The sequence below is a fragment of the Fusarium solani genome (assembly GCF_023522795.1).
Source record: "Fusarium solani strain SB1 chromosome Unknown bctg00000013, whole genome shotgun sequence".
NCBI classification, from domain to species: domain Eukaryota; kingdom Fungi; phylum Ascomycota; class Sordariomycetes; order Hypocreales; family Nectriaceae; genus Fusarium; species Fusarium solani.
The window spans coordinates 57,061-83,846 of NW_027072145.1; the positions used below are offsets into that span (position 1 = coordinate 57,061).

Genomic DNA, 26,786 nt, shown 5'->3' on the forward strand with positions numbered 1-26,786 from the left:
AATTTTGAAGCTATTCGCGATATGGATATATCATTGGATGCGCCGATGAGCAGAGAGCATGCCATCCGAAGATGGATCAATCCGCACACCGGGAAGCCTGACTTTTCTCGCTTTTCCGAAGGCAACCTTGAGGCTCGCACCGTCGCAGCTGCCCACCTATATAAGGTCGGCTTTTATCGCACCATCACGAAGGCTGCACAAGAGCTGCGGGTCCCGTATAAGAGACTATGGTCGCGTCTTCAAGGAGCCCATCCGCGCACCGAAAATGGCGGTAATCGCACGCTGTTATCGACATCAGAAGAGAACGCAATACTTGCTTGGGCACATCGCCGCATCACACAGGGTCATCACATACAACTTCGTGCGATGCGACATCAGGCCAATGTGATACTCAAAGCTACGGGTCGTGGCGATGGGACTTCTTCAAGATATTGGGCCAAGCGCTTTATGAGGCGTCATAGAGATATATTTAAAAGGACCAAGAGCAACACCCGCGATGCGAGGCGGAAATCAATGCAAGATCGCAGTCACATTGTCGGCTTCTATGAAGGCTGGAAGGATACGATTATCGATATCGGCGTGAAGCTCGAAAACACCTGGAACTTCGATGAGACTGGCTTTCAGATTGGATACCTTAAAAAAGGGACTTTCGTATGGACTTTTGAGGTCATTGAGGAGGCCATCTTAACCGACTCTCACGACCTAGTCTCTATCACAGGGGTTGAGGCGATATCTGCTGCTGGCGAAGTTATTGCTCCGTTTCTTATCCTTCCTGGTGTTAACCTTCCGGTCCGATGGTTCAAGAATAACCTCGATGAAGAGGCAATTATCACGACTAGTCCAACGGGTTATGTCACAGACGTTCTCGCACACGAGTGGATTCGTCACTTCGAGCGTCTCACGAGACCTGCTGTTCCCGGCGATGTCAGGCTGCTTCTTATGGACGGTTGTGAGAATCACTTCACAGAGGAAATCTTCTTCTTCTGCCACCAGCATAACATTGTGCTTTCTCCCTTACCTCCGCACCTCACACATTTCCTTCAACCTCTCGATGTTGGTGTATTTGGCATATATAAGTATTGGCATCAACATGTGCTATATCGAGAGATCGCTGACGGCGCCGTTGACTTCGGAAAAGTCGACTTTCTCTTCCATTTTCAAGAGATCAGAAAGAGGACTTTCAAGAAGTCTACGATCCTCAGCGCCTGGGCGAAATGCGGTCTATTTCCTCATAATCCCTCGATTGTCCTGGACCGCCTTAAAGACCCGTTGTCATCCCTCACAGAGGAAGTAGCGGCAGAGACTTTGCCCGGCTATATTTCAGAAGGGTCATCTTCGTCAGACGACTCTTCGGAATCTCATCAATCTTCACGGCGCCGTGATAACCCTCAAACCCCAATTTCAAGGAGCCAATTTCGCTGGGATAATGTGGATACACCCCCTCTACGTATACGCACAATTGAACGCTATTCTGAGTACATTCGGATGCGGTTGGAAGTCTCTATAACCTCCAATGTCGCTATCACGCCGTCAGTTAGTCACGTATATGATAAATTGCAGAAGGCACACGTGACACTCTCACTTAATGGCATCGCGGCCACGCGGGAGCTGCAGCGATTCAGAGACAAGGCGTTAAGACGGTTAACCCTCTCAGAGGGGACATCGCTTGTATGTAAATACGGGCCAATTCGCGTCGGCGATGCGAGACTGCGAGTCGCCCGTGACGAATATAATCGACGAGCAGCTCAGCAAGAGGAACAGAGGCGCCTCCTAAAGAAGGATGCCCTTGACGAAGTGAAATTCGTCAGACGATGGATAGCAGAAGTCCGGTCACGTGAACGCCGCAGTGTCACAGAAGTCAGGGTCAACGAGATATACGGTCATAAGGATAGACATTGGAAACCCCTTTTACAGTGGAAGAAGCGGTGTGACTGGTGGTCTAAGGCTGACCGCCGCCGGCACCTAGATTCAGCGGTATTCCTTAGTCAACGATACGCTCTTCATCGTCAGCTTCACTTACGTGAGAAGCTTATACCGGACTGGGAGCCTGCTGTGCCGTGGCCTTGTTACTATGATAATGAGGTTATCATAGAGGCTTTGAAGTTCATCGTCTTAGATGAACAGGAACGTCAAGCAAAGAAGTCCCTGCTTTCTTTTGAAGTAGATGGAGTTGAGATAGTTCATGAGATTGAGGGTGACAGCGACATTGAACCATTCATCGTCGTCAAGGGCGAAGAAGACGAAGAGGAAGTGTAGTTATCCCTCCTTTCAGATGGCCAATTTCCTCTTATCATGACCTCTTAATTTGGTGTTGAAATTGTGACTTGGTGATGTTTAAAAAAGCGTCAAATATTGGTTATGTACAGGTCAAAAATACGCTTGCAAATATCAAGGTAATGCTCTAAACGATGGTACTTTCACACACATAGTAATTTGGCTGTGGGCTGATGTATCTTTCTTTTCCGAATCAACGGTCCTTTTCCTAATCAGCGGACCCCCCGTCAGGAGGAACGACTGACGGGGATGGCCGATTTTGAGGCCCCACCAAGTAGGGGCCAAGCTGTCTGGATCTGGGAGATTCAACGAGGATAGGAGGGGCTTGAGACCATGCCGAGCAGACCTAGCAATGCCGTGCTTCTTGCCCGGATGCTCCGATGCACGTTTAGGACTGAGAGCAAAGCCGCACTTGGTACATATGATGGCTGCTTCCGGCAGGTTATAATAAAGACTAAGCGTCTCGAGCTTCTGCAGCTTTGCCAGGGGTAGAGTGGGATAGCTATGTTGCTCTTGCTGGATAGTCCCATTCTCGTCGATAGAGAAGCGGGCCATTACGACCAGACCTATATAATAGATAGAACGAATAGATAGAAGCTAAGGAGCTATTATATAGAGAGAGGATAGGTATGCGAATATAGTGGATGATGATGAATGTTGTTGTTTAGTTCTGGAGTAGCGAAGGCAATAAATTCAACAGGGGTCAGACGACGGAAACGCGACGCGTTTCGCGTTTTAGGTTTTCTAATTTTATTGGCGCTCTGTGAGAAACGCAATGCGTTTCTAGATGGGGAAATACGGGGCGGAAATGCTAGACGGTGATTGGTCAGAAAGGGGAAACGCAATGCGTTTCTGGCGTGCATTCTTGATTAGGTTTTCCGCGATCCCGATTCGATTGAGCCTTCAGTCGATTGAATTGAATCGGGCTGATCGGGGAAAGGGGGGAGCAGGGAGACCAAAGTACCCACAGCTGATTTTACATTTATCGGCTCTGCAAATCTCTTCGCGATCTGGATTCCCGAGCTTCCACTTCCTTGATAGATCCCCCAATGGCCTCCCAAGCCGCACTCTCGTCCGCTCGTTCCAGCGTTCTTGATTCCATCGAGACCCAATCTTCCCCGTACCCAATCTCTGACTTCGACTCAAGCCCGGCACCCTCCTCCCAATTGGAGAGCGAAACCAGCGAATTGGACGGACCTTCCCTCGACGATTGGAATCGAATTGATTGGAAGCTCCCCCATATTATACCCGCGAACCACGAAGCAAGAAGGATCGGGGCTGGTGGTGGAGTCATGGCTTCAAGGTCCGCAATTCAAAGGCAAGGAAGATTAACTCGGAGGTTTCTTGGCTCTGCCTCCATTGTATCCGGAAGAAAAGGACGATTCTGTCGAACTTCTGCTTTGTTGCCTCTTGAAGCGGGAATATCAAGAGGCACCTCAGTACTCATGGTTTTCGAGTGAGTCTTCTATTAATCTATTTATTACTTTGCTTTAGCTAACTTTCCAGGACCCTGAAAATAAGAATCGCTCCCAAACAGGCAAGAAAATCGAATCCTATCTCCAAGCCGACCTTGCCTCCCCAAACGATCAACGACTGATCGCCAACCTTCTTGGTCATTTTTGCCCCGAGGGACTTCGTCTTCTCCTACTCGACTGGGTCACCTACCATAACTTGCCCTTCCGAACAGTCGATACTCCTCGCTTCCAACGAATCCTTCAGTATATCAGCCCAGTGGTCAAGAACGAAGATCTTCCGAGTAGGCAGCTGCTGAGGAAGATGCTCATGAACGAGTATCAGAGAGCTATTGGTCCTGTCACGGAGCCTCTACAAACCGCACGCAGCCAGATCCATTTCTCGTTTGATGGCTGTACTTCGCGCAAGAATTTCTCATTTCTTGGTATCAACGCGAACTTCATCGACTGCGATTGGAGGCACCAAAAGCTGCTCTTGTCGCTTAATCCCGTATCATCAAGACATTGTGGTAACAACCTGGCCGATGAGGTAGCGGATACCCTGTCGTTTTGGAAGATCGAGAAGCAGATTGGCTATTTCACTCTTGACAACGCTTCGAACAACGATACAGCGATGGAGTTTCTTGGGAAGGAGTTCGATTTTGACGATAAGGAACGACGCTTAAGATGTGCTCCACACATTGTTCATCGGGTAGTACGCGCCATGCTGTACGGCAATAGTAAAGTCAACGCGGAAGTGATCGCAACTACCCCCGAGGAAATCGGCAATGACATCAGCGACGAGGATGAGGGGGTCGCTATTCGTCACGCCTTGCGAGCCGTGGATCAATATGCAACCACGGACGAGGATGAAGACGATGAGGAAGATATAAGCGATGGAAGTGATGAAAGCGATGAGGTTGGCAACGAGCCTGTTACTGTTGATCCTTTCGAGCCCATCGAGGCGAACTTCTCTGTCCTATTTAGTCCTACTGCCCCCGGACTACAAGACTTCAGGAAAAATGGCCCAATGGGGAAACTTCACAATATGGGCATTGCACTTCACCGAAGTTCACAGCTTCATGATCTGTTTATTCAGGCCCAGGTTAGTACTATCAGCCCCCGTTGCGGCTTTCTTGCCTAACTAACCACTACTCTATAGATCGAAGTAGCTAGATAGGTAGCCAAAGAGAGCAATCTCGATACTAAAAAACCCATCCCTACTCTCGAGTTTGTCCACAACGTAGTGACACGCTGGCAGTCGGACAGAGCGATGATAAAACGAGCCTTACTCCTTCGACGCCCGATCAATTACTTCTTCCATACAATCGAGGAAAAGTGGAATATAGCCGGTGCCAAAGCTAAAGATCGGCCTCCTATTCTTGATTGTAGGCTTTCCGCTTAGGATTGGGAGATCATTAAGACTTTTGACCTTATTCTGGAACCCTTCGAAGTCGTAACAAAACAACTTCAAGGAAGCAGTCAGCCAGACAAACGATCAACTACCGGCGCCTTCCACGAATACCTTCTTTGTTTTGAACTGCTTTTGGACCACCTTGAGGAAGCAATTCAAGGACGGGTCCTCAAAGAGAACGCAGAAGGCGAAATGGAGATCATCAACATATTCACTGATGTAGGAGTTGAGACTCGCCAGCTTATCAAAGTCTTCATCAAACTCGCGTGGCAACGGCTCGACAAATACTACCACCTCATGACGCCAATTGCGTACGTTGCCGCCGTTGTTTTCCATCCCTGCAAGAAGTGGAGACTTGTTGAACAAATGTGGAATGGGCTTCCAACTCGTCGATCAGTGGAATGGACGGAAGATTACCAAAGCCGGATCAGGGCTCTTTGGACGGCTAAATATAAGGACAACCCTACCCGATTCAATCAGCCAAGAGTCAATCCGGTAGCCCATCAATCGTATAAACGACGGCTCAACAGGAAGATCGGGCCTTATCGGTCAACTATGACTCAGACGCCCGCCACTGTTCTTGATGAGTACGAGCGATATATCGTGGAAGAGCCTATCGATAGTGCTCAGTTTGAGACTGATCCGATTTCTTGGTGGAAACTCAATGAGTCGAGGTTTCCTGCCCTCTCTGTAATGGCTGTGGATTTCCTCTCGATCCTCTCGTCCTCGAGTGAATCAGAAAGGACCTTCAGTAGCGCAGGCATACAATCATCATATGTACGAAGCCGCCTGAGTAGGTCTACTATTAGCCAGCAACAGTGTCTTCGATCGTGGGGAAAGGAGGGTATCTACGAGCCAAGGGTGCAGTTGGATCAGGCTAAGGATGACTTCACTGAGCACGCCATGGACATATCGTAGCTAATTATTCCAAGCCTCGTTACGTAATCACGATCTTTAACGATTCAATTCAATCGCGATTCGATTGAGGGTCTGATCGATTGGGCGCGACTCGATTGGCGTTGAGCTCCCCGATCGCGATTCGATTGGGTGTTCAATCGATTGAGTTGATCTGGGGACCACCCTGGTACAGTAGGGTGACAGCCCGATAACAGATAGGAGGCTCTGGGGATTGCGATAGGGGTTTACGTTACTTTAATCGCAGGTTCCTTGAGGACACCTTTCTACCTTCTGTGCTTGTACGGATGCCGTTTCGTATAAATGAGGAAGGTATGCTTAGACAATTCTCGTCAGCTAATATCAGACAATTAGTTCTACAGGGATCAGTGATGGTACCAGTCAATTGATGAGAATTATCTAAAGAACAAAAGAAATTGAGCAGTCCTGTGTTCGGGCATAGCTATTTAATCTTATATCGTTAGGAACAGAATCCTTAATGCAACAAGTTAAATGTGAAACCGGATGCACGATCCCAAAGTACGGGCAGCGTTTCATATCCAGTCGCACGAACCTAGTGGTGATATGGGGCAGCTTATCTATGCTAACCAAATTAGGAAATCGTCACGCTCTCCAAAAACTGTACTAATCCAAAGGAGGAAATCGTCACGGTCGAGCAATGACGGCAATAATTCTCAAGTTTAACAAGCAGCTACAACAGGAATATAGATCTAATCATAAAAATACATTTTCATATTCTTTAGCCACTAAGCTCCCGGAAAGAGCTTTATAAGATAGGGGGCCTTGGTTGTGTTTCTGAAGATCTACTACCAGATTGGCCCCTGGAGAGAACTCTACTACATTTCCAATAGTCATTCTGCAGTAGGGTTCATCGCCCGTAGGCCGGCTATAGAACCGCCAGAGAGGGACCATCCTTATCCTTCGCGTCGACATCGGCGCCCTTGGCAAGGACTAGCTTGACGATGGCTACGCACCCATTCTCGGCACCCACCAACAGCGGCGTCTGACTAAACCGATCCTCCGAGTAGAGATTGGCATCATTTGCAAGCAGCAACTCGGCGACAACCTCATGCCCATCCTCAGCAGCCCACGACAATGGCGTCTGACCATCCTTGTTCGCATCGGCGTCGGCGCCCTTGGAGAGAAGGACCTCGACGATAGCCTCCTGCCCATTCTCGGCAGCCCACGACAGCGGCGTCCGACCATCCTTATCCTTTGCGTCGAGGTTAGCGCCCTTGGAGAGCAGTAGATCGACGACAGCCTTATGCCGCCAGTACCCGGCACCCCACCGCAGCGTCCAATAAATCATCCAGTGCCCATTCCCGGCAGACCGTGACAGCGGCGTCCGGTCATCCTTATCCTTTGCGTCGACGTCGGCACCCTTGGAGAGAATCAGCTCGACAATAGCCTCGTATCCGTTGCCGGCAGCCCACGCCAGCGGCGTCCGACCATCCTTATCCTTCGCATCGACGTTAGTGCTCTTAGCGAGTAGAAGCTTGACGATACCCTCTTGTCCATTCTCGGCAGCCCACGACAGCGGCGTCCGACCATCCTTATCCTTTGCGTCGACGTCAGCGCCCTTAGAGAGCAATAACTCGACGACGGCCTCGTGCCCATTCGCGGCAGCCCATAGTAACGGTGTCCAACCATCCCTATCTTTTAGGTAAACATTGGCACCCTTGGAGAGCAACAACTCGACGACGGCCTCGTGCCCATTCGCGGCAGCTTGCGACAGCGGCGTCCGGCCATCCTTATCCTTTGCGTCGACGTCGGCACCGTTGGCGAGCAACAACTCGACGACGGCCTCGTGCCCATTCTTGACAGCCCATAACAGGGGCGTCCGACCATCCTCATCCTTCGCGTCGACGTTAGTGCTCTTAGCGAGTAGAAGCTTGACGATACCCTCCTGTCCATTCTCGGCAGCCCACGACAGCGACGTCTGGCCGTCCTCATCCTTTGCGTCGACGTCAGCGCCCTTAGAGAGCAATAACTCGACGACGACCTCGAGCCCATTCGCGGCAGCTTGCGACAGCGGCGTCCGACCATCCTTATCCTTTGCGTCGACGTCGGCACCGTTGGCGAGCAACAACTCGACGACGGCCTCGTGCCCATTCTTGACAGCCCATAACAGGGGCGTCCGACCATCCTCATCCTTCGCGTCGACGTTAGTGCTCTTAGCGAGTAGAAGCTTGACGATACCCTCCTGTCCATTCTCGGCAGCCCACGACAGCGACGTCTGGCCGTCCTCATCCTTTGCGTCGACGTCAGCGCCCTTAGAGAGCAATAACTCGACGACGACCTCGAGCCCATTCGCGGCAGCTTGCGACAGCGGCGTCCGACCATCCTTATCCTTTGCGTCGACGTCGGCACCGTTGGCGAGCAACAACTCGACGACGGCCTCGTGCCCATTCTTGACAGCCCATAACAGGGGCGTCCGACCATCCTCATCCTTCGCGTCGACGTTAGTGCTCTTAGCGAGTAGAAGCTTGACGATACCCTCCTGTCCATTCTCGGCAGCCCACGACAGCGACGTCTGGCCGTCCTCATCCTTTGCGTCGACGTCAGCGCCCTTAGAGAGCAATAACTCGACGACGACCTCGAGCCCATTCGCGGCAGCTTGCGACAGCGGCGTCCGACCATCCTTATCCTTTGCGTCGACGTCGGCACCGTTGGCGAGCAACAACTCGACGACGGCCTCGTGCCCATTCTTGACAGCCCATAACAGGGGCGTCCGACCATCCTCATCCTTCGCGTCGACGTTAGTGCTCTTAGCGAGTAGAAGCTTGACGATACCCTCCTGTCCATTCTCGGCAGCCCACGATAGCGACGTCTGGCCGTCCTTATCCTTTGCGTCGACGTCAGCGCCCTTAGAGAGCAATAACTCGACGACGGCCTCGTGCCCATTCGCGGCAGCCCATAGTAACGGTGTCCAACCATCCCTATCTTTTAGGTAAACATTGGCACCCTTGGAGAGCAACAACTCGATGACGGCCTCGTGCCCATTCGCGGCAGCTCGCGACAGCGGCCTCCAACCAAGCCGATCCTTCGCGCCGACGTCGGCACCGTTGGCGAGCAACAACTCGACGACGGCCTCGTGCCCATTCTTGACAGCCCATAACAGGGGCGTCCGACCATCCTTATCTTTCGTGTCGACGACGGCGCCCTTGGAGAGAAGCACCTTGACGATAGCCTCGTACCCGTTGTCGGCAGCCCACGACAGCGGCGTCCGACCATCCTTATCCTTTGCGTCGACGTCGGCACCCTTGGAGAGCAACAACTCGACGATGGCCTTGTGCCTATTCTTGACAGCCCACGACAATGGCGTCCGACCATTCTCGTCTTTCGTATCGACGCCAACGCCTTCTTTGACGAGCAGTAGCTTGACGACAGCCTCGTGCCCTCTCTCGGCGGAATACGACAGCGGCGTCCGGCGGTAACTATCTCTCTGGTCTGGACTCTGCCCACGATTGAGCAGGGCGCTTCCTACTTCGTCTAGCCCGAAGTATGCCGCCAAGTGGAGCCCTGTCATGTTCCTAGGAACCCGTTGGCTGTAGTTCGAATGACTTGAGTACTGCTTGATGGCTAACATCGCTTGGCTCGATGCCTCGACCTTCGCCGTGCTCTCAAGGAAGGATATGACCAACCCGCTTAACGCCTCGGCTTTGGCTCTGGCCTTGGCTCTAGCCTCTCCATCTGATGTCGAAACCTCGTGCGCATGATGTCCCCAACTTCGAGCCGCATAGTTGTAGAGGGGGCTTGATCGCAGGCGCTGTTCAAGTTCCGCGTCCGTTAGGCAGGATCCGCTTTTGAAGCTATCGAATGAAAGATATGTGACGCATGTTGTCGTGATGTCATATTCTGCCTCACGGAACCACTTTTTCCGCGTTCGCACAAAGTACTCCTGGGTAGTGTAGTGGACCAGCCGGATGATGCTGCTTTCTTCGTCGACAGTGACTAGCCCAGCACACACAGATAATATAAGTTTAGTATTTGGAAGGAAGTCTGTGTCCAGGGCCGTGGTATTCTTCCGGACAGCAAGAGCGTGCTGGAGCTCCAGGGTAGCAAGGGGTCTTTTCGAGTGGACGATCCATGTTAGAATTTGCTTGGCCAAGTTTTGGCGCTCCTGGCCCTGATCTTTAATTCTCTTCATGGCCTGATCGTAAGTGTCGTCCAATCCTGCCATTCCCTTGCCGAGTGCCTGTAAAGCTAGCTTCAAATCCCCCTTTGTCAGCTTGGATAAAAGTGTATCCGTGTGGAGTTGCACAAGTAGGAACCTAAGTTCGACGTTAGCCCAAGCCTACTTTGGCGTCCAGCCAAATCGATAACATACATTCCATCAGCGGCTTCAAGGACTCCTCTCCTGATCATACCTCTCATTTCATCGTCAATAATGTCGGATTGTCGGAGCGACATTTTGTTGTTCAGATAGGTCAGGATATCTCCATCAGTTGGACGGATCGTGCGGGACAGGCCTTTGCTAAAAGAGTTTGAAATCTCTCTGCTGGGCCTGGAAGTAGCAAAGATGTTTGCTACGGCATGTATTTGAAGTTCGAAAATCTCCTTCAGAAACCTCGTTCGGCTGTCGTCGGATATCTGATATTCATCAAGTGCATCAACGACGATGAAGACTCTCGAATAAGTAGCAGCCACGGACCGAAGAGTTTGGCATATCTCGTCAAATTTTGGCCTCGTCCGGGTTTCTTGGCATCGGTCGTAAAGATCTTTCACGCTCGCAGGTCGCGAACGGGCCAGCTGCTTCAACAGGCTTGCGAGCAAGTCTTCGGCCTTCTGCTCGTCCTGCCTCCGGAAGTTGCAGTAGATGTACGCGATGCCAGTGTTTTGGTCATCTCGAAACCTCCAATAGAGATAATCGATCACGATTGCTGTGATGATGGTCTTCCCCGCTCCGGGAATGCCAGGGCAAAACAGCGTCTGCTTGTCCGTCTTCAGCCATGCTTGGAACTCGGCTGAGTCCAGAAACCATTGGCCGGTTCCTGCATGCCGCCGATGGATGAAGTCGCTTTGTTGAAGACCATAGTCGATTGGTGTAAACCAGTCGAGTATTTCAACGTCTTCTTTCGTGTCAAGCTGGGACTTCATCATTTCGACATTTGCCTCGGTTCTGGATACAATCTCAAGAACTAATATATCATTAGACGCTCGCCACCGAAACTTGACGATCATATGTTGGTTGGCTAACCCAATACACGAGAGGCGTCCTAAATGAAAAATCTACTTACTCTTGATGCATGCCAAATCTTCGACAGCTTGCGGAGCAACCACAAGCAAAAGCTTCCTGGCATATGCGGCAGCGACGACAGCGGCATATGACTGCCATTTCCAGTTCTTATGCGAGTCGGCATAATCACTGATGCCGCGAATGACCAGGCACGGGAAGTCGTTCATGAGTCCCGCCGCTTCCATCTCGAAACAAATCACGTTTTCCTTCTTCGCGATGAGGTCGCGCTTGACAGCACTTTTCATGACTGAGTTTCCGGAGCCAATGTTACCGTAAAAGATCCTGGGATATGTATCTTCGCGATCATCGAATTGGACCTTGTCTTTGGGCTCCGCTTTCTCAACACACTCATTGCAGTTGCGATTTCCCTCGACATGGACGCAGCTTGATTTAAACAGCATATCCTGGTCAGTGCCAGGATAAGTCCACGTCTTGCTTGACCCTGCTGTTTTCGAGATAGTTTTTTGGACGAGCTTCGAAATTTTTCTCCCCAGACCAAATTCTGACCTCAAATTGACCACAGCTGTTGTCAGCACACTTGGGGGTTCATTTAAAAGCCCCACGCGCCGAAACTCGTTGGTTTCTTCCCGTCCTAAGTCGTATTGGATAACTCCTCCTCCTAGGTCGTCTGGGAAGGACACAACTATATCGCCAAGGCGAATGTCGTTCTCTTCGCTGTGTACACCACCTCCGATTCCCACCATAAGAACGAACCTCAGCCCAGGGAACGTAGATTGCATCTTGCTCGCCACAACGGCTGCTCGATTGGTGCCGTAACGAGGGAGGACAGCCATGACGATGTTGTGCGGTCCAATGTGGCCCAGAACATAGTTATTGCCGTCGTGCTTGGGCTGATTTTGCAGTTTCGCGTGTTCTTCATCAAGTATGGCCCGTGCCGCTTGCAGCTCACTCCAGAGTGCGCATATCCAGCCAACTGTGTATTTTTTAGGAGGGAAGCTCGAGAGCTCCTTGTCCGTATCGGAATCGGCCATTTCTCCGCCGCAAGATTAATCAGTTAAGGGGAACGGGTGTCCCAATGTCGTTGACACAACTTGAGAGAATGAATGTAAAGCGAACATCGACTCCGCCTGGAGACCCTCGAGTTGCAATTCGAAGGATGAACTGTGACTGAAACCTGAAATGGCGCTGTTGAGGATTGCGAGAGTCAATACCAAATTTGTTGGTTGAGTGATATTTCGGCATGAGTTCCCGACACCCAATCGTACCGATGAGCACTGACATTGCTTCACCACAGATGTGGCTGGGGGCTGTACCTATTCCATTGCTCATTGGTGATTTCTTGACGCCCTTGGGGCCACTTGAGACATTCATGCTTCACCCCCACTCGGTTGGCTGCACATTTAAAAATGGGCATTGTCGCCTAGGCCTTTGTGATTGATCCTCACCTGGAGTGGCGCAATTTCACCGCTATTCTTGCATTCAGCTGTACGCAACCAGAGGTCACGAGCGACAAATAATAAGCTGCCCGCAGTGACATGAGGAGTTAGTGGCATATATACCCATCGTCCTCGCTATTCTCTGCTCTTCATACGCTCTGATCAGATACGTATCCAATGAGGCCTCCCACCAGCAAGCATTTAGGCAAATTGCTGAGATCCGATCATCTACAGATACGCTTGTGCCTAGGTCGAAGTTGATGGGCTGGGTGGGGAGGTGAGAGGCTTGCGATGCGAAGTCGCGACTCTTGGGGGGTTAGGCGTAATCGCCCCAGGCCGTGCGTCATAGTCTCTTCCGATTGGATGGACCAAAACCACGCCCCGTTGTCATGCTACGACACGCTCGCGGAAACAACGCGTCCGCTCTCACTTTTGCGGAAACTTCTTAGCCCTCATGCTTCCTCAAAGCCTCAAATGAAGCCATCTGACATTCAGGCCGAGTCTCCTACCCGCTGAAGCCCTCCATCATCCGAAGGGAGCCACTCCAGTAGGCAATTGCAACTTAGGTCTTCAAGGCCACAACCAAGATCCCTTATCTTGTATAGTTTTATTGGGTATTTAGATACTTAATAATACGCAAACGCATTCTTTTTTTTTATTAGATCTGTATTCCTGTTGCAGCTCGTGGTTAAACTAGAAGACCTCAGAGGTAAATCAGTAGCAGAGCATGGTCAAGCGTTACACTTTCCTCTTTTGGATTAGTACAGCGTTACACTTTCCTAATAAAGTTGGCGCGTTTTCGGAGTTCTAGACCTCGATTGCTTTTGTCACATATCACCACCAGGCTCATGCGACCGACGTGAAACGCGGCTCGTACCTTAGGGCCGTGCATGCGGTTTCACATCCGGCTTATCACATCAAGGACTCCCTCCTAACGATATGAGCTTAAATAGCTGTGCCCGAACACATGGCTGTTCGATTTCTTTTGTTCTTTAGATAATTCTCATCAATTGACTGTGCCATCAATGATCCTTGTGGAGCCAATTGTCTGACATGGAGAAATTGGCCTTCAAGCAGGCCTGCCACACAGAGTCGAGCGAGGCGAGACCGATCAGCGGACGAGGAAGAATGTGGGGCTTCTGGGGAACGCGAATAAACTTGGAACTGTAAATAGCCTAGCGCACCTGGCCCTATGAGGCTAGTCCTCCTGGGCCGAATAAATTTCATTCATTGGTCGCCGATTTTGGAGCAAGGCAATCTGCACACTCTTGAATCAAGTCGTCCAACTTCTCAGTCTCCAATTGCTTCTCCGTCAGGGCCTTCAGTGTTAACATACTCTGCCAATCGTCAAGATATATTTCCTTTTCCAATTCCACGTTGAACCTGAAGTAACAAATCCCTTCTCCCCCAGACCTAGAATTTAGCATTTTGATCTTGCGATCGAAGTCCTGGTGTTTTGCCTCCGTGTTCGTCGCATACGAGACAACTGTGCTGACAGCGTTGAGATATCCCCAACCGGGCTGTTGTACTGGCGTCTTATCGCGCCCTGTCCCAATGCTCACGACGCAGGAAACTTTCGGCGGATCTGGAACAGGTTCACCTTGAGTGATTCGAACGAGTTCATATCGTGCATCCCAGACTTGGTTGATGGGGTTATTGTTGAGGAGGCCGCCATCCCAGAATTCTTCCTTCATAACCTCCACTTTAGGTAGGTAGGTTGGAGCAGCGGACGTGGCGAGAGCGGCATCTCTTACTGTGATATGTGCAAATTTGTCTTCGACGTCCGATAAGGGGTCATAGGAGCGAAATAGCTCGGCGCGTTCGCGGTCGCGGTTGATGCTAGTGGCACACATGAACCTGAGGGTAGTTAGCCATTTATCTTCACAGGAGCAGGGTGTGCCGACATTGGCGTGGTTCCAGGTTTGCGGAGTTCACTTTCACCGCTTTCGTTCTCCTCCCCCATCACTTTGTCAATGGCCGTCTTCAGGTAATAATCCGAAAAGCGAGAAGGGAGAACGAGGGCTTTGAGGCGCAAGTAGGGATTGCCAATGTAGTAGCCAAGTCTGCCGCACTCATGCAGATGATAACCCCCCAAAACCCTGGGGAGCCTGGGGCTAAAGACTTCCTTAGCCATCTTCATATATACCTCGATTGCCTTCTCGGTATTCAATCCCAGCCGGAACAGCAAGAGTGCAATCAGTCCGCCTGTGCTGGTTCCACCGGCGAGATCGAAACAGTCTTTTGGAAGCCTCTTCGGTTGGCGGCCCTTATTAATTTTCTCCATGATTGCATCCAGGATTATTAAACTGGAGATAACTCTGACACCACCGCCGTCCAAACTGAGTAGTCGCAAGCTGGACTTGGCACCGCTCGATCTGGAAGACTGGGGAAGCGGGATATCAATTTGCTTCTCTTTGTAACCAACAATCGTCAAATCCGGTTCGTTTCTGAAGTACGCCGTGGCTCCTATCGGGATTCGGTCGTTCTCGATGAACAGCTTCTTCTCCGCGCCTGTAAAGATACTAATAACCCCGAATCCACCCTTGCGAGTCCAAAGCGGGAAAACACCCATGGAACGAGCGCTACCGGTACCATCGCCTGGAGGAGTGAGACTCTTTGTAGTCGCTGGACTGAGGAATGTCTGTAGATTCATGTGCGTAACATCAGCATCTAGGTCCTGTAGAATAGAAACGGGATATCATACCGTAGTGCTGAAATTCGCACCACCGCCAGTGCTAGACGCGCTGAGTCCGAAACCTGATAGCAAGCGACTGGGGCGATATTTCGAGACGACAACGGTGATGTCCTCGCTATGTTGGTTTACTACCCACACACAAGGCGGGATGCCCTGGAATGCTCGAAGACCTGCGCCGAAGATTCCCTATGTGACCAGATCATATGTCAGTAGCCAGGACACCAAATCGGGTATGGGTATGTTCAAACTAACCTTCGTCGCTACATGCGGCGGGTAAGCTGGTAGGGTTTCCCACTCCGTTGGCCTCTCTGGTGCTGGGAGTTGCACCGCTGGAATGTATCGTTGTTCAGATTCTCCTCCTGTAACAGAAACCATGGAGAAGGGGATCTCGAATATGTCATAATGCATTGGAGACTCTCGGGTTTTGGTTATCACATCCCTCTGTTTCCCTGACGCAATGTGATAGGTGACCTCCTCAAGACCCTCAAGACTTGACCTTTTCGAGGCGAGAGCCGCGAGTCGGGTTGCTGGTTCAGCTGAGGTAACCAGATGTCTGAGATCTACCTCCGCGTTGGACAGCACGAAGACCAACCGCTCATCGACTCGCTCGCTCCTTGGGACAGACCCTGGCCATGTAGTTGGCAGGCCCCTGATGGCCGCTTGGAACTGGTCCATTCCTAGGGTGTAGGACTTGGCAGCTTGCAACTCAAGTCCCATTGGGCTGGATGTAGACAGCAGTGAGATCTTCCCGGCGACGTTGACGTCGAAGACTGACACGTAGACAGTGCCCGCACCGGTGTTATAAAGCGAAACATAAACCCTATCTCCATCTGTTATGAAGCCGCTGCCGTCTTGCTCGATTGGCCGTATCGCGCCCCCTTCGTGTACCGTGCCAAACTCCACCTTCAGCCCGTGGCCGAGGACTTCTTGTGGGTTTTCACATCTCAGCCTGAGGAGGTGTTGAGCTTTAGCAAGAATCTCGGCATCCCGTATAAGTTCTCCAAAGACTGTAGCAGAAGTGGTTTCGTTATCAGGGATCTGTTGTGATGCAATCTGTACTCCCTTCTCGGTACGTAAGATTATCCTTCCGGCTTCTTCTTGGAACTTGGCGAGATGGGACGGATCTTCGCGGTCATTGTAACGTCTCAGGAAATTCGATCCGGTCACGGCTGCTTCGAGGGCCGGAAGGCCTTCCGGCAATATAACTGGCCATTCGTAGAGAGCCTCCTGGTGCAAAAAAGCCAACGCTCCCTTCTCGGGTAGACTTCCTCCCGCCGGCTCGAATGTCAGTTTAACTCTGGCTTTAAACCCAATGACGTGTGTTACAGTGGCTTCTGCAATCTGATCTCGTTTGTCAATCTCAGTCGAGCTGAAAGGCATGATGGCATATTTGTTGCCTTCGCGGACTCCAGCCACTCGACCTGCCTGAAGGACAGGAAATCCATCTTCCATTGCAATGGGAAATGATTCAGATGACTTCAGAGTCAATGAAAAACACGCGCGGGTGCTTGGACCCTCCGCCCGAGGATGCTGCTGTGGAAATTCGACGTGCACGAGCTCGCGGACCCGGATTAGCAACGTTCTCCATGAAATGTCTCGACCTTCTGTTTCTTCCATGGCATGGACAAGGGCTTCTGTCATTATACCGCCCCACTGGCCGTCCTTGAAGTATTCCCAGGCGGTTTCTCTTGTAGCAGAGGCGGCTATTCGAACTGCATCCTGGTTCCCCTCGATAGCGGTTTCTCCACGAAGGTCGCCTTTCTGCTTGAGAATTTCGACCCATTTGGCTATGTCGTGGTGCTGGACCTCGAGCAACTGCTTGGGAGTCGCATTGTCGCCGTGAGTCTCATCGCGCGCCATTCGACCAGAGTGGCAGCAGTCGAGGATGACGGTCACATTGGTAGTCTTGTTCGTGGTGTCTCTGAGCATGTGGGCTATCTCGACGTCCAGTATGCCCCTGAAATTTCCCTCACTAGTTTCATTGAAGTCGGTCGGTACGAGGAATTGATATTGGCGCGGTGTTTTTCGATCCCCCCCGTCCCCTGTTTCCTGTTTCCGCCGTGTCTCGACCAGTCCCCCGTGTCCGGAATAGAAAATGACAATAGTGTCTCCAGACGAGCTCTTGTCGATAATATTCTGCCAAGCAGTCCGAATGCCATCTCGAGTCGCCTTTTTGTCACAACATTGAGTGATTTCAAATCCACGTGCCGTAAGAACCTTGGTCATTCTATCGACATCATTCAGCGGACCACGAAGTCCACCGAACGGACTCGCAATAAGCAACGCTCTCTTGGTTGGGGGCATTGCTAGGCGAGAATAGGTAATAGGATAATTCCTTAGAAAGATGAAATGATGCTCTGGGTTGTGTAGAGACACATCCTTGAAATATGGCAATACACAACTTCAGTTTTTATACTTGGGGGGTCTCAAAATCGACCATCCCCTGACCTTCGTACCTGGTAGGGGGTGGATTGACTAGCAAAAAGAGGTTTGACTCGCAAAATTGCAGCTAAACCAAATCTGTATGCACTTATCTAGCAAAAGTTACACCGCATGTCTTCATAGATGCAAATCAATGCAGAAAGACCCCTAAATTCCAAAAATGAAGCTACAAAGAGGGTCACTTAAAATTAGTGGTAAGGCCACTTTTTTGGGGGAATTCAAACCTCATTTTGCTACTCAATGAACCCCCTACCTGAGGTACGAAGGTAAGGGGATGGTCGATAAACTGGGCAGAAAAGTACAAAACGCCCAATAGCGACGGCACTCAACATGGCATGTGATCGGATAAGGGTTTTTAGCGATGGTAGGTTCCGTGACTGAGTCGATAGTTCCCGGCTGAAAAGCCACTTATGAACTCTCATTCAGTCTCTTCACATGTGACAGAGCTCCAGAGATATCTCACATGGTATGAAGGAGTGGATCGAATGTAAGTAATATAGGCGTCATATGATAAGAGAAGTTAAGGTTTGCTTTCCCTATCTCCTGAATGCCCACAAGACAACACCTCCGTACCACGCCCTACATCAGCCTATCTTAGCAAAAGTACAAAGCCACGGGAGCTTCGCCTCTTAGTCAATGCTATCTAAGGTTGCGTAGTATAGCTCTGCTTATCGGAAGTACCTCTTTTACCTTTCAAACTTCGCCAGTACTAATGTACCTCTCAATCAATGTTAGTCTAATTGGGCTAACCCCGCAAAAGGTACTGAAGTGTTGTCTCGTGGGAGATAAGATGCCCAATAGCGACATATGGCATGTGATCGAGTAAGGGTTTTTAGCGATGGTAGGTTCCGTGACTGAGGAGCCGATAGTTCCCGGCTGAAAAGCCACTTATGAACTCTCATTCAGTCTCTTCACATGTGACAGAGCTCCAGAGATATCTCACATGCTATGAAGGAATGGGCTGAAAGCAATTGATGTCGGCGATAGAAGAGAACAAACCCCTCATTTTCCCAAGATTTATTTCACAGGGGCAATGTAGGAACGAATCATGCCATATAGTCATTTACATCTACAAGACATGGAGCAATTGGACATCAATCAGGGGAGATGCTCAGTCAGCGCTATGAACGGACCAGGCGGGAGCAAGACATGGAGAAATCAATGCAAATAGGTAACGACACGCGCGGTAATAACATGCTTCACGATCCTTGAAAACTGCCTGACCGGCCTGGCATCTAAATTCATTCTCCGTTATGACGAACGTGGCCAGATTCAAGACCTGGAGCGGGCAGTCCGAGTAAGGCGCCAACTCGTCGACTGCACCCCTGAAGACAATTATAATCGACCAGTCTGGTTAAGCAACCTCGGAGTCGACCTGGGAAAGTTATATGACCGGAGATGGCGGATGGAGGGAAGGTTGGCTGACGAGGGTCTGCATATTTCCAGCGCCTTTCAGATTTCTGGTTTCCCGCACATCTCTCTCTCAAAAGACCAGTTGTGCAACGGAGGGTGTGATCAGAAGAGATTTCATTGCGCTGCTTAATTCTAGCTAAGGGAGCGACGAAGGTCGGCCACTTATACCTATGTTCAGTCTTCCAATATCATAGGCAGCAGCCTGCTGCCTGATGCTAGTTGTGGTCGTTCACGATGATCGTGATTCTTGCCTTATTTATATCCTCATTCCAACAATCTCTTCGGCTGCTAAAAACCTCCACTGTGGTCTCGACAGGGGGTCTCGAGCCAATTAAAATGAGCCAAATGAAAGGTACTTGTTTTTCCTAGTAAATTGGCCAGTGATAGAAGTCCCAGCAATTTTGGTTGTTACAAATCGCAACATTGCACAACTTACATCCATACCAAGTCTGCCCGCCGCGCTTCTTCCTCGTATTGCCTGTTACCTCCACTAAGGGGCTTCTTTTCTGGCCCCTTGACCTAGGCTGCCCCTGTTGAAAGCCCTCACAAGCTAGGCAATCCGATTTTACTAACCCCCCAACCCAAACAACCCCCCACAGGTTGACATGATTGATGCTCCGATCGCCCTGTTCACTGCATTTTTGGCGGTCTTGAGTATCTAGCTCGACCCCAGTCCGGTAATGCTTCCTGGAATCGCTTTCTTCAGAATAGAAGTTAAATAAGGCGTTGAAAATGCACTCCCTCCACTCTTGTTGATCTGTATACTTTGCCCAATCCGGCTGGCCGTGTAGCTGCAGAAGATAGGTGTTGACTAGGATGACTTCAAAGAGGAAGGTCCACGTAAGAGCCTGCCAAGCGCCGCGGCGAAGGGGTGGTCATAGCCTAGATATGCCCTCAGTTGATCACCTCGGTCAACATGATTCATCTCATCGTTATAGAAAGCAGCCACGGTAGGAATGTTGACTTCCTTTACGGCTTCCTCACTAAAAAACCGCTGTACCGGCCGTGCTCGTGGATGGTCTGTTGACGGTCTCTTCCTCTTTCGCGAGGTGCGCTCATCGCCCTTAAACACGGTTGTCAGGAATAGCATGAGGGCGTTATCCTTCCACGCGATTTGGTTGACCGATGAAGAGAAGAAGGAGACAAGTTAGTAAGAGATTTGCATAGAATCTTGTCGTAGCTTCCTACCTGATTGTCAGCGGTCGTAATGACCTTGACCTCATTGTATTCATAGCCTGACTTTCCGCTAGCCTTATCCCTCTTTTTATCTGCCTGAGCTCCGTGTGGATGCCACAGTTAGGGCGAGCTGTGCCTGTGGCACCGTGGCCGTGTGTGTGAAGGCTGCGGAAGAGATCTGCTGAGGAGAAGAGGTTATCCACGACGACGTGATATGTCTGCTTTGGCAGCAGATTACATAGGGCAATGTTGAAACAAAAATGGGTTACCCCCAGAAGACTGTTGAGACTTATACTTCAACAGGCAACAACTACGCTCTGAGTCGAGTTCAGGGGGATCATATCGCTGTTTTCCTCCTGCTTCTTGCCGCGCCCTCTCCTGGATAGCTGTGCTTTTTCCTTGATAAAGCTCTTGTCATCGAAGGCATTGAGTGTCTGCGCCTCTTCAAGAATTGATTGGGAAGTCATTGTTTTCTTCAAAATGATTTGTATGGTGTTTTGCTAGCAAATGCTTCATAGGGGGAACTTTGGGTACCCCGCTTGTACTCTCGTCTTACTCGTCATCGCAGGGGTCATGTGGGGCTCGTGACTTGGTGGAGGCTTTTAGCAACCGAAGAGATAGGCACTTCTGGTCGGTTGCCGACAACGCGTCCATCTGAGTAGCTCAGTTGTTTTACGAGGCATTGATTGCGGATGTAGATGGAAAGGCGCGGCAAGCGGATCAGGCTGTGGCGGGAGCACTACGCACTACCATTCTGAAGGTCCGATCCGAGTATTGTGATCCGGCAGACTGGGCAGCGTATATTCATTCAGGTTCTTAACGTCAGGCCGGATTATCAGGACAACTTTAAGAAATCAAGGGAAGACTGAGAATTTCCGCTTTATTTCAATGAAATGATGAAAAGAATACATATCAGGGAGCTTATGATTTATGATCACACGCCTGCTGATAGCCGTAGTCAATTGACTGTAACATACTACATCCTCATTCATACCTCTTGTCAAAGTCCTACCTAACAGCTCGATATTTTGGCCGAACCGATTAGAAGCGGGGACCTCCATGATGCCTGTTACGATAGGAGCGGAAATCAAAGCGTGATCGGAGCGCAAGTTAAGACAGTGTGATTGTAGCACAAGCAACAGCCACGGTACTGTGGCTGGAACTTTCGAGGTCGTATTTGATATTCACGGCAGGATTTCGTGTTGTCAAAACTAGCCTAGACGCTGTCATATGAGATGGGCATTGTCAGCATCAGCTGACTTTTCAATGAACCTTAAAAATACGGCAAGGACACCGCTGAGATGGGTTGCGCGCGTGGTGTACGGAATTCTACAGCCACTTATATGAACATGATGCGCACTCTGGGCCAGCCGCTTACATGGACATGACTCACATTCCCGGGGTGTAGATATTCGCGTCAGATGTTTTCAACACGACTAAGAAGCACCACCCGGGAGTAAGTTTGCTGATGTATAACTGTTGAGCATTGGGCCTTCAAGGTGGCTCCATGCAGGACTGGCTTATCCTTTTTGCACCCCAGAGTCATCAACGCGTCGACTCAAGCATGGCTGCGCTGCCTCACATGGCTGTCTGCGAAGGTGTTCTCGGCAGCTTACCGTTGCTGGGACAGTTTCCATCCGGGTTCCTCGAAGAGCGATCAAGATCCGAAAGCGCCACAGTCGATCCCCTGATCCAAATCCAGCCCGAACTCTATTGCTGTTCACTGCTAAAGCTAGGTATCATTTCAATGCTTCAAGGTGAACCGGGCTACGCTTGCACGAGCTTAAGGAAAGCAGTCGAACTGTCAGAAAGCCGATACCCAGATGTGTACATCCAAGCAATTGCATATCTGATCCAATGCCGGCATATGCAGTTCAACTGGACAGCCGCCGGTAGTTATGTTTCAGGGGTGGAACTGAACGCTATCTTCGATCTCGTCACAGAGATTAAATGCCTCCAGGCGTGCTTGCAGAGCGCTAATGCTTACGAGCATGGTTGTGTACGCAGGCTCACAGCTGTGCTGGAATTACAAAGAAGGGTTGTATCAGCAAGGCCCAGCGTTCCAACTAGCGTCCAGATTGCTTTAGCACGGAACCACGGAACTGAGGGTGTCGCCCAGGCTATCCTGAACTGCAGGCTCAGCGGTGTTGACGAGGCCAAGATACTCCCACTCGAGGTCGAGCTGGCGCACATCTATCGAGTTGTTGGGGACCATGATCGCTTCCACAGCGCGATGGGCAGTGTCGTTCCCCTGAAACCGACTGATTTTATCATACGCGCACACCACAAGCTTAGGCTGGGCGATGCGAAGGCGGCAACATTTGGAGCTCCTGAGACCTGGAATATGTTGCTCGAACAAGGAACAGAGAGCAATGCGCAGCCGCGAGATGATGAGAGCGCCCACTTCGCCATGCCACTGCTAGAGGATCTCCAAGCCGCTGCTTCCCACTATCGGGACTCTGATTTTCTCTATGGAGCTGCTCATTACACACGGGGTCACGCAGCTGTCGAACTTCGACTTGGCTACCTTGCCACGCTGGGTACCTTCAGGTCTTTATCTACCACCTCTACCCCATACGAGAAAGCATTGGCGCATGTCAACCGTGCAAAACTCCTGTATAGCCACGCTGGTGATATTGCAGGAGTTCAGGTTGCCACCGCTCACTCTTGTTTGTGTCGGGTGGGTATGACCCAATTCCCCGAGGACAGCAACGCTGCTAAAGCGATCGGCCAATACGGTAAGGAGAAGGGAAGCTATAGTTTGGCCTTCGGACTGGGTTTGTTTTTTGCAAAGTATGCGCGGAGATGGCTTGTCTTTCTCGGCGACTATGAGAAGGCACTAGCAGCGCATATGCTTGCGGCCGCGGTGTTCGATGGCCTTGGGCTGAAGTTATCATATGTCTACAGTATTTCCGACCAGCTGTCAGTCTACGAGCTATTGGGAGACCAGAGCATGATTTATATCACCGCGGAGAAGGCATCGAATGTGTGTCACGAGATTGAGCGAGAGAGGCCGCGGACTTCGCAGATTTCCCAGATGGCACTCAACCACGCAGTACATGTTCTGGGAAAGGTATTCCAGCATGCGAACAAGCGGGCTGACCCAGAACGGCTCGCACACATTGCAGACAAATTGCGTGAGTGGCGCCGTCCAGACCAGACCGTGCCAGTCGAAGAGCTTCAGTCTCGCGTCTTTGAACGCGACCAAGAATTTCAGGCTGCCATGCACGAAGGAAGAATGGCCAATATGGAGGAACTTCAGGCAAGACTGGAGAGTCTGAATATAGACCCTGTCGACATTCAGACCCAGGGAGCATACAACCTGATCGACCACTTCATCTCCGTGGCGGACGCCTTGGTCCCACTCTATCGCAGTCGTAAAGCTGTCAGAAACGGAGAGTTGAATGAAGCGAAGAAGCTGTGGGAGAAAACCGAGTCAGTCTTAAGAGCCCACCCCACTAGTGAGAGCGAAGTACTTCTTGCTTCCCTCAGCGTCAGCAAGAGAGAATTTGAAGCGGCTGCGGCGCACGCGCGGGCGTATAAAGACCAACTCATCGCAGCGGAAAATCGTGAGAGTGTCGGCACGAATCAGGAGACCGAAGGCTTCCTCCGAAGGAAGAAATGGCAGGAAAAAACCCGATTACTAAACCTCTTTGCACGTGTCAGGCTTTACGATGACGCCAGATCATTACTGGAGGAGCTGGAGCTGGAATGGGGGCCAGACTGGTGGAACCAATACGAATATCCCGTTTGGGAGAATCTCGGTATCATTGCCCAAGTCAGCGAAGGGCTCGGAGAGTACGAGCGAGCGTGCGATTATTACGAGCAAGCCATGGAAGCTTTCGACAAGAGAAGGCACGCACTTTCGGTAGATGACCACAAGGTTGCGCTTGCAGGAGATTCGGTGGTCCAGGACATCTACTTTGGGGCCGCGCATGCCGCCGCACGATGGCATCTATCTGCAACAGAATCAGCGGCTGAATTCCTTTCTCCTCAAGTCCAGCGTGCTTTTGCTGCGATCGAGCGTGGGAAGGCACGCAGCCTGCTAGACTTGATTGAGGGTGCTATTCCAAATCCCAATGCAGATGGAAGCGTCGGGTCGCAGTGGCAGCAGTATAGGCGGCAGGGGACTCAGCTCGCTACGCTTCGAAGCTTGCTGTCTAGGTGCTACGAAGCTCAGCATCTGGATCGCAGCACAGAATCTAGGCTCAAAACAGAGATCCAGGAGAAAGAGAAACTACTCCGGGAATTGGAGGTGAAGTTGTCAGCTGGTGGACCTGATCCCACTTCCACCATCGGAACAGTTCTCAGCCTTCCGTCTCTCTGTCGACTATTGCCTGCGGATACCGCGCTATTGCAATACTGCTACAGTAGGGAGAATATGGTGGTGTGGAAAATCACAGCATCGGGAATAAGAGAAGTCTTCGTGGTTGATGTCCCAGAGGTTTGTTTGGAGGGTCACATTCTGCAGTATCACAAAGCTTGTGCGACTGCGTCGTCAGGAACGCGGGATCACGAGTCCTGGCTGGCCGATAAACTCCTTCCCTTCGAGTCCTTGGACGAGTCCAGGCTCATCATCGTTCCATACCGCTGTCTGCATCAACTACCTTTCCACGCACTACCCTATCAAGGGCAACTGTTGATGGACAGTAAAACGATATCTTACCTCCCCAGCGCCAGTGTCCTCGGGTATTTACAATCCGACCCAGCTCCAGATACTAACATCTCCGTCTTGGCGGTCGGCAACCCTTCCAAAATGAGAGACAAAAGCTCGTTGACCCTGAAGGAGCGCGATCTGGATCCGCTGCCGAGCGCCGACGTCGAGGTTAAGGCCATTGAGAATCTGATCGGGGACACCAGGGCATTGACTGGACCAAATGCAACGAAAGAGGCGGTCTCTGCGCTTCTTGGCCACTATCGAGTGCTCCATTTCGCGACCCACGGGAGCCTCTCTACGGAAGCGCCTATGCTGTCAGCAATTCACCTCGCGGACGGTGAAAACATTACTGTCGAGGACTTGATGTGGCGACGCTTGCGCGCTGACCTGGTCGTCCTCAGTGCTTGCAAAACAGGCCGCGGCGAGCTCACAAGCGGAGATGACGTGATCGGCTTCGCCCGCGCCCTGCTGGCTGCTGGAGCCAAGAGTGTATTGGTGAGTCTATGGAGCGTCGATGATGACGTGACGAGCTTTCTCATGACCAAATTTTATGAGCATTTGAAGAAGGAATGGTCTCCTGCTGGGGCACTTCAAGCGGCACAGCTCGCAACACGACAAGCCAAGCAGGACGACGTGCAGAGATTCCTCACGGGACTTCGTGATATCTGTCCCGAGCTTAAGCTAGGAGATGCTGCTCATCCGGAGAACTATAGTCATCCAATGTACTGGGCGCCATTCATCGTTATCGGTAGCGGCCGCAAAGGCGCATTTCGAAGCCTACGCGCAACCCGCCCGGATGATGCGGAGCGGGCACTTTGAAGACGCTCTGGCAGATCGCGAAGAGGTGAACTTGTGGATATAGTAGCCGAAAGGTTCAAGGATATTGTCCATGGAAACTTCAAGTAGCTCCCGAATCTGAAAGAGATGGGCACGGGCCCAAGGAGCTTGTTGAGGGCTCCTGTGTCACAGGATCAGGAAAAGTATGACCAAAGATCCACAGGATCAGGGGGATCGTGGGATTGATTCCTTCTCAACATAGCTCCAACACAGCCCGGTCGTCGGGATGAACTATTGTGTATAAGAGATTGACCCCTATACACTCATTAGCCAAAAGTCAAAACCGTTTCTACTGTACTAAGTAATGATTGTATTTTAATATTTACACTTTTTGGCTGTGCCCCAATCCTTATCTCCTGAGTAGTAGGTTTTATTACGCCCGGAACTAGTCTCATAGGGCCGTTAGATACGCTTTGCCATTTACACTTCCGCCATCTTGATCCTGACCACAAAAGAAAACCCCACTTCTCTCTCCGATTCTTTTTGTTCCAGCCTCTCTTGACTCTGTTTGACAGACCTGCTTGGAGGCCGATTTCTCCAAGTGTTCAGCATCCTATCTTCATGTTGGAAGAACTGAGAGTTCCCCCTTAACTTCAGGATCAAGATTAAAGTTTGAAGTCCTACGATTAAGGTTCAAAGTCCTAGATGGGATCACTCAAGGATATAAGGCCCCAAAGGGCCTCTCATTGAGATCATGAAAACATAACCAAGAATAATTACAATCACAACAACAAGAACTACCTTTTGTCAAGTGCACTCAGCATCCCTGCGTGACACAACAACATTGTGTCCGCCAAACAATCGTTGCCTAATAAGTCCTCAATTGCCGTCAATCGGTTCGATACTAGCATATATATGCAGCGGGTGCTTGACCTA

The 26,786-nt window shown here is 50.8% G+C and overlaps 5 protein-coding genes across 5 annotated transcripts; 3 read left to right on the forward strand and 2 right to left on the reverse strand.

Moving 5' to 3' along the window:
- Positions 1–21: 21 nt before the first annotated feature.
- On the forward strand, positions 22–2,256 carry MRS44_016948 (uncharacterized protein; the record flags this gene model as incomplete). The annotated part of the gene is made up of 1 exon (XM_065617495.1): positions 22–2,256. The coding sequence occupies one exon, from the start codon at positions 22–24 to the stop codon at positions 2,254–2,256; it is 2,235 nt and encodes a 744-aa protein (XP_065473567.1).
- Positions 2,257–3,323: 1,067 nt separating this feature from the next.
- Positions 3,324–6,057, forward strand: MRS44_016949 (uncharacterized protein; the record flags this gene model as incomplete). The annotated part of the gene is made up of 3 exons (XM_065617496.1): positions 3,324–3,563; positions 3,769–4,830; positions 5,131–6,057. The coding sequence occupies 3 exons, from the start codon at positions 3,324–3,326 to the stop codon at positions 6,055–6,057; spliced, it is 2,229 nt and encodes a 742-aa protein (XP_065473568.1).
- Positions 6,058–6,940: 883 nt separating this feature from the next.
- On the reverse strand, positions 6,941–12,285 carry MRS44_016950 (uncharacterized protein; the record flags this gene model as incomplete). Its single annotated transcript, XM_065617497.1, has 3 exons — positions 6,941–10,328; positions 10,385–11,195; positions 11,295–12,285. The coding sequence occupies 3 exons, from the start codon at positions 12,283–12,285 to the stop codon at positions 6,941–6,943; spliced, it is 5,190 nt and encodes a 1,729-aa protein (XP_065473569.1).
- Positions 12,286–13,913: 1,628 nt separating this feature from the next.
- Positions 13,914–17,314, reverse strand: MRS44_016951 (uncharacterized protein; the record flags this gene model as incomplete). Its single annotated transcript, XM_046274193.2, has 4 exons — positions 13,914–14,547; positions 14,595–15,331; positions 15,395–15,571; positions 15,638–17,314. 4 exons carry the CDS (start codon positions 17,312–17,314, stop codon positions 13,914–13,916), a joined length of 3,225 nt encoding a protein of 1,074 aa, XP_046127264.2.
- A 4,609-nt stretch (positions 17,315–21,923) lies between these two features.
- MRS44_016952 (uncharacterized protein) lies at positions 21,924–25,892 on the forward strand (the record flags this gene model as incomplete). The annotated part of the gene is made up of 1 exon (XM_046271496.2): positions 21,924–25,892. One exon carries the CDS (start codon positions 21,924–21,926, stop codon positions 25,890–25,892), a length of 3,969 nt encoding a protein of 1,322 aa, XP_046127263.2.
- Positions 25,893–26,786: the final 894 nt, after the last annotated feature.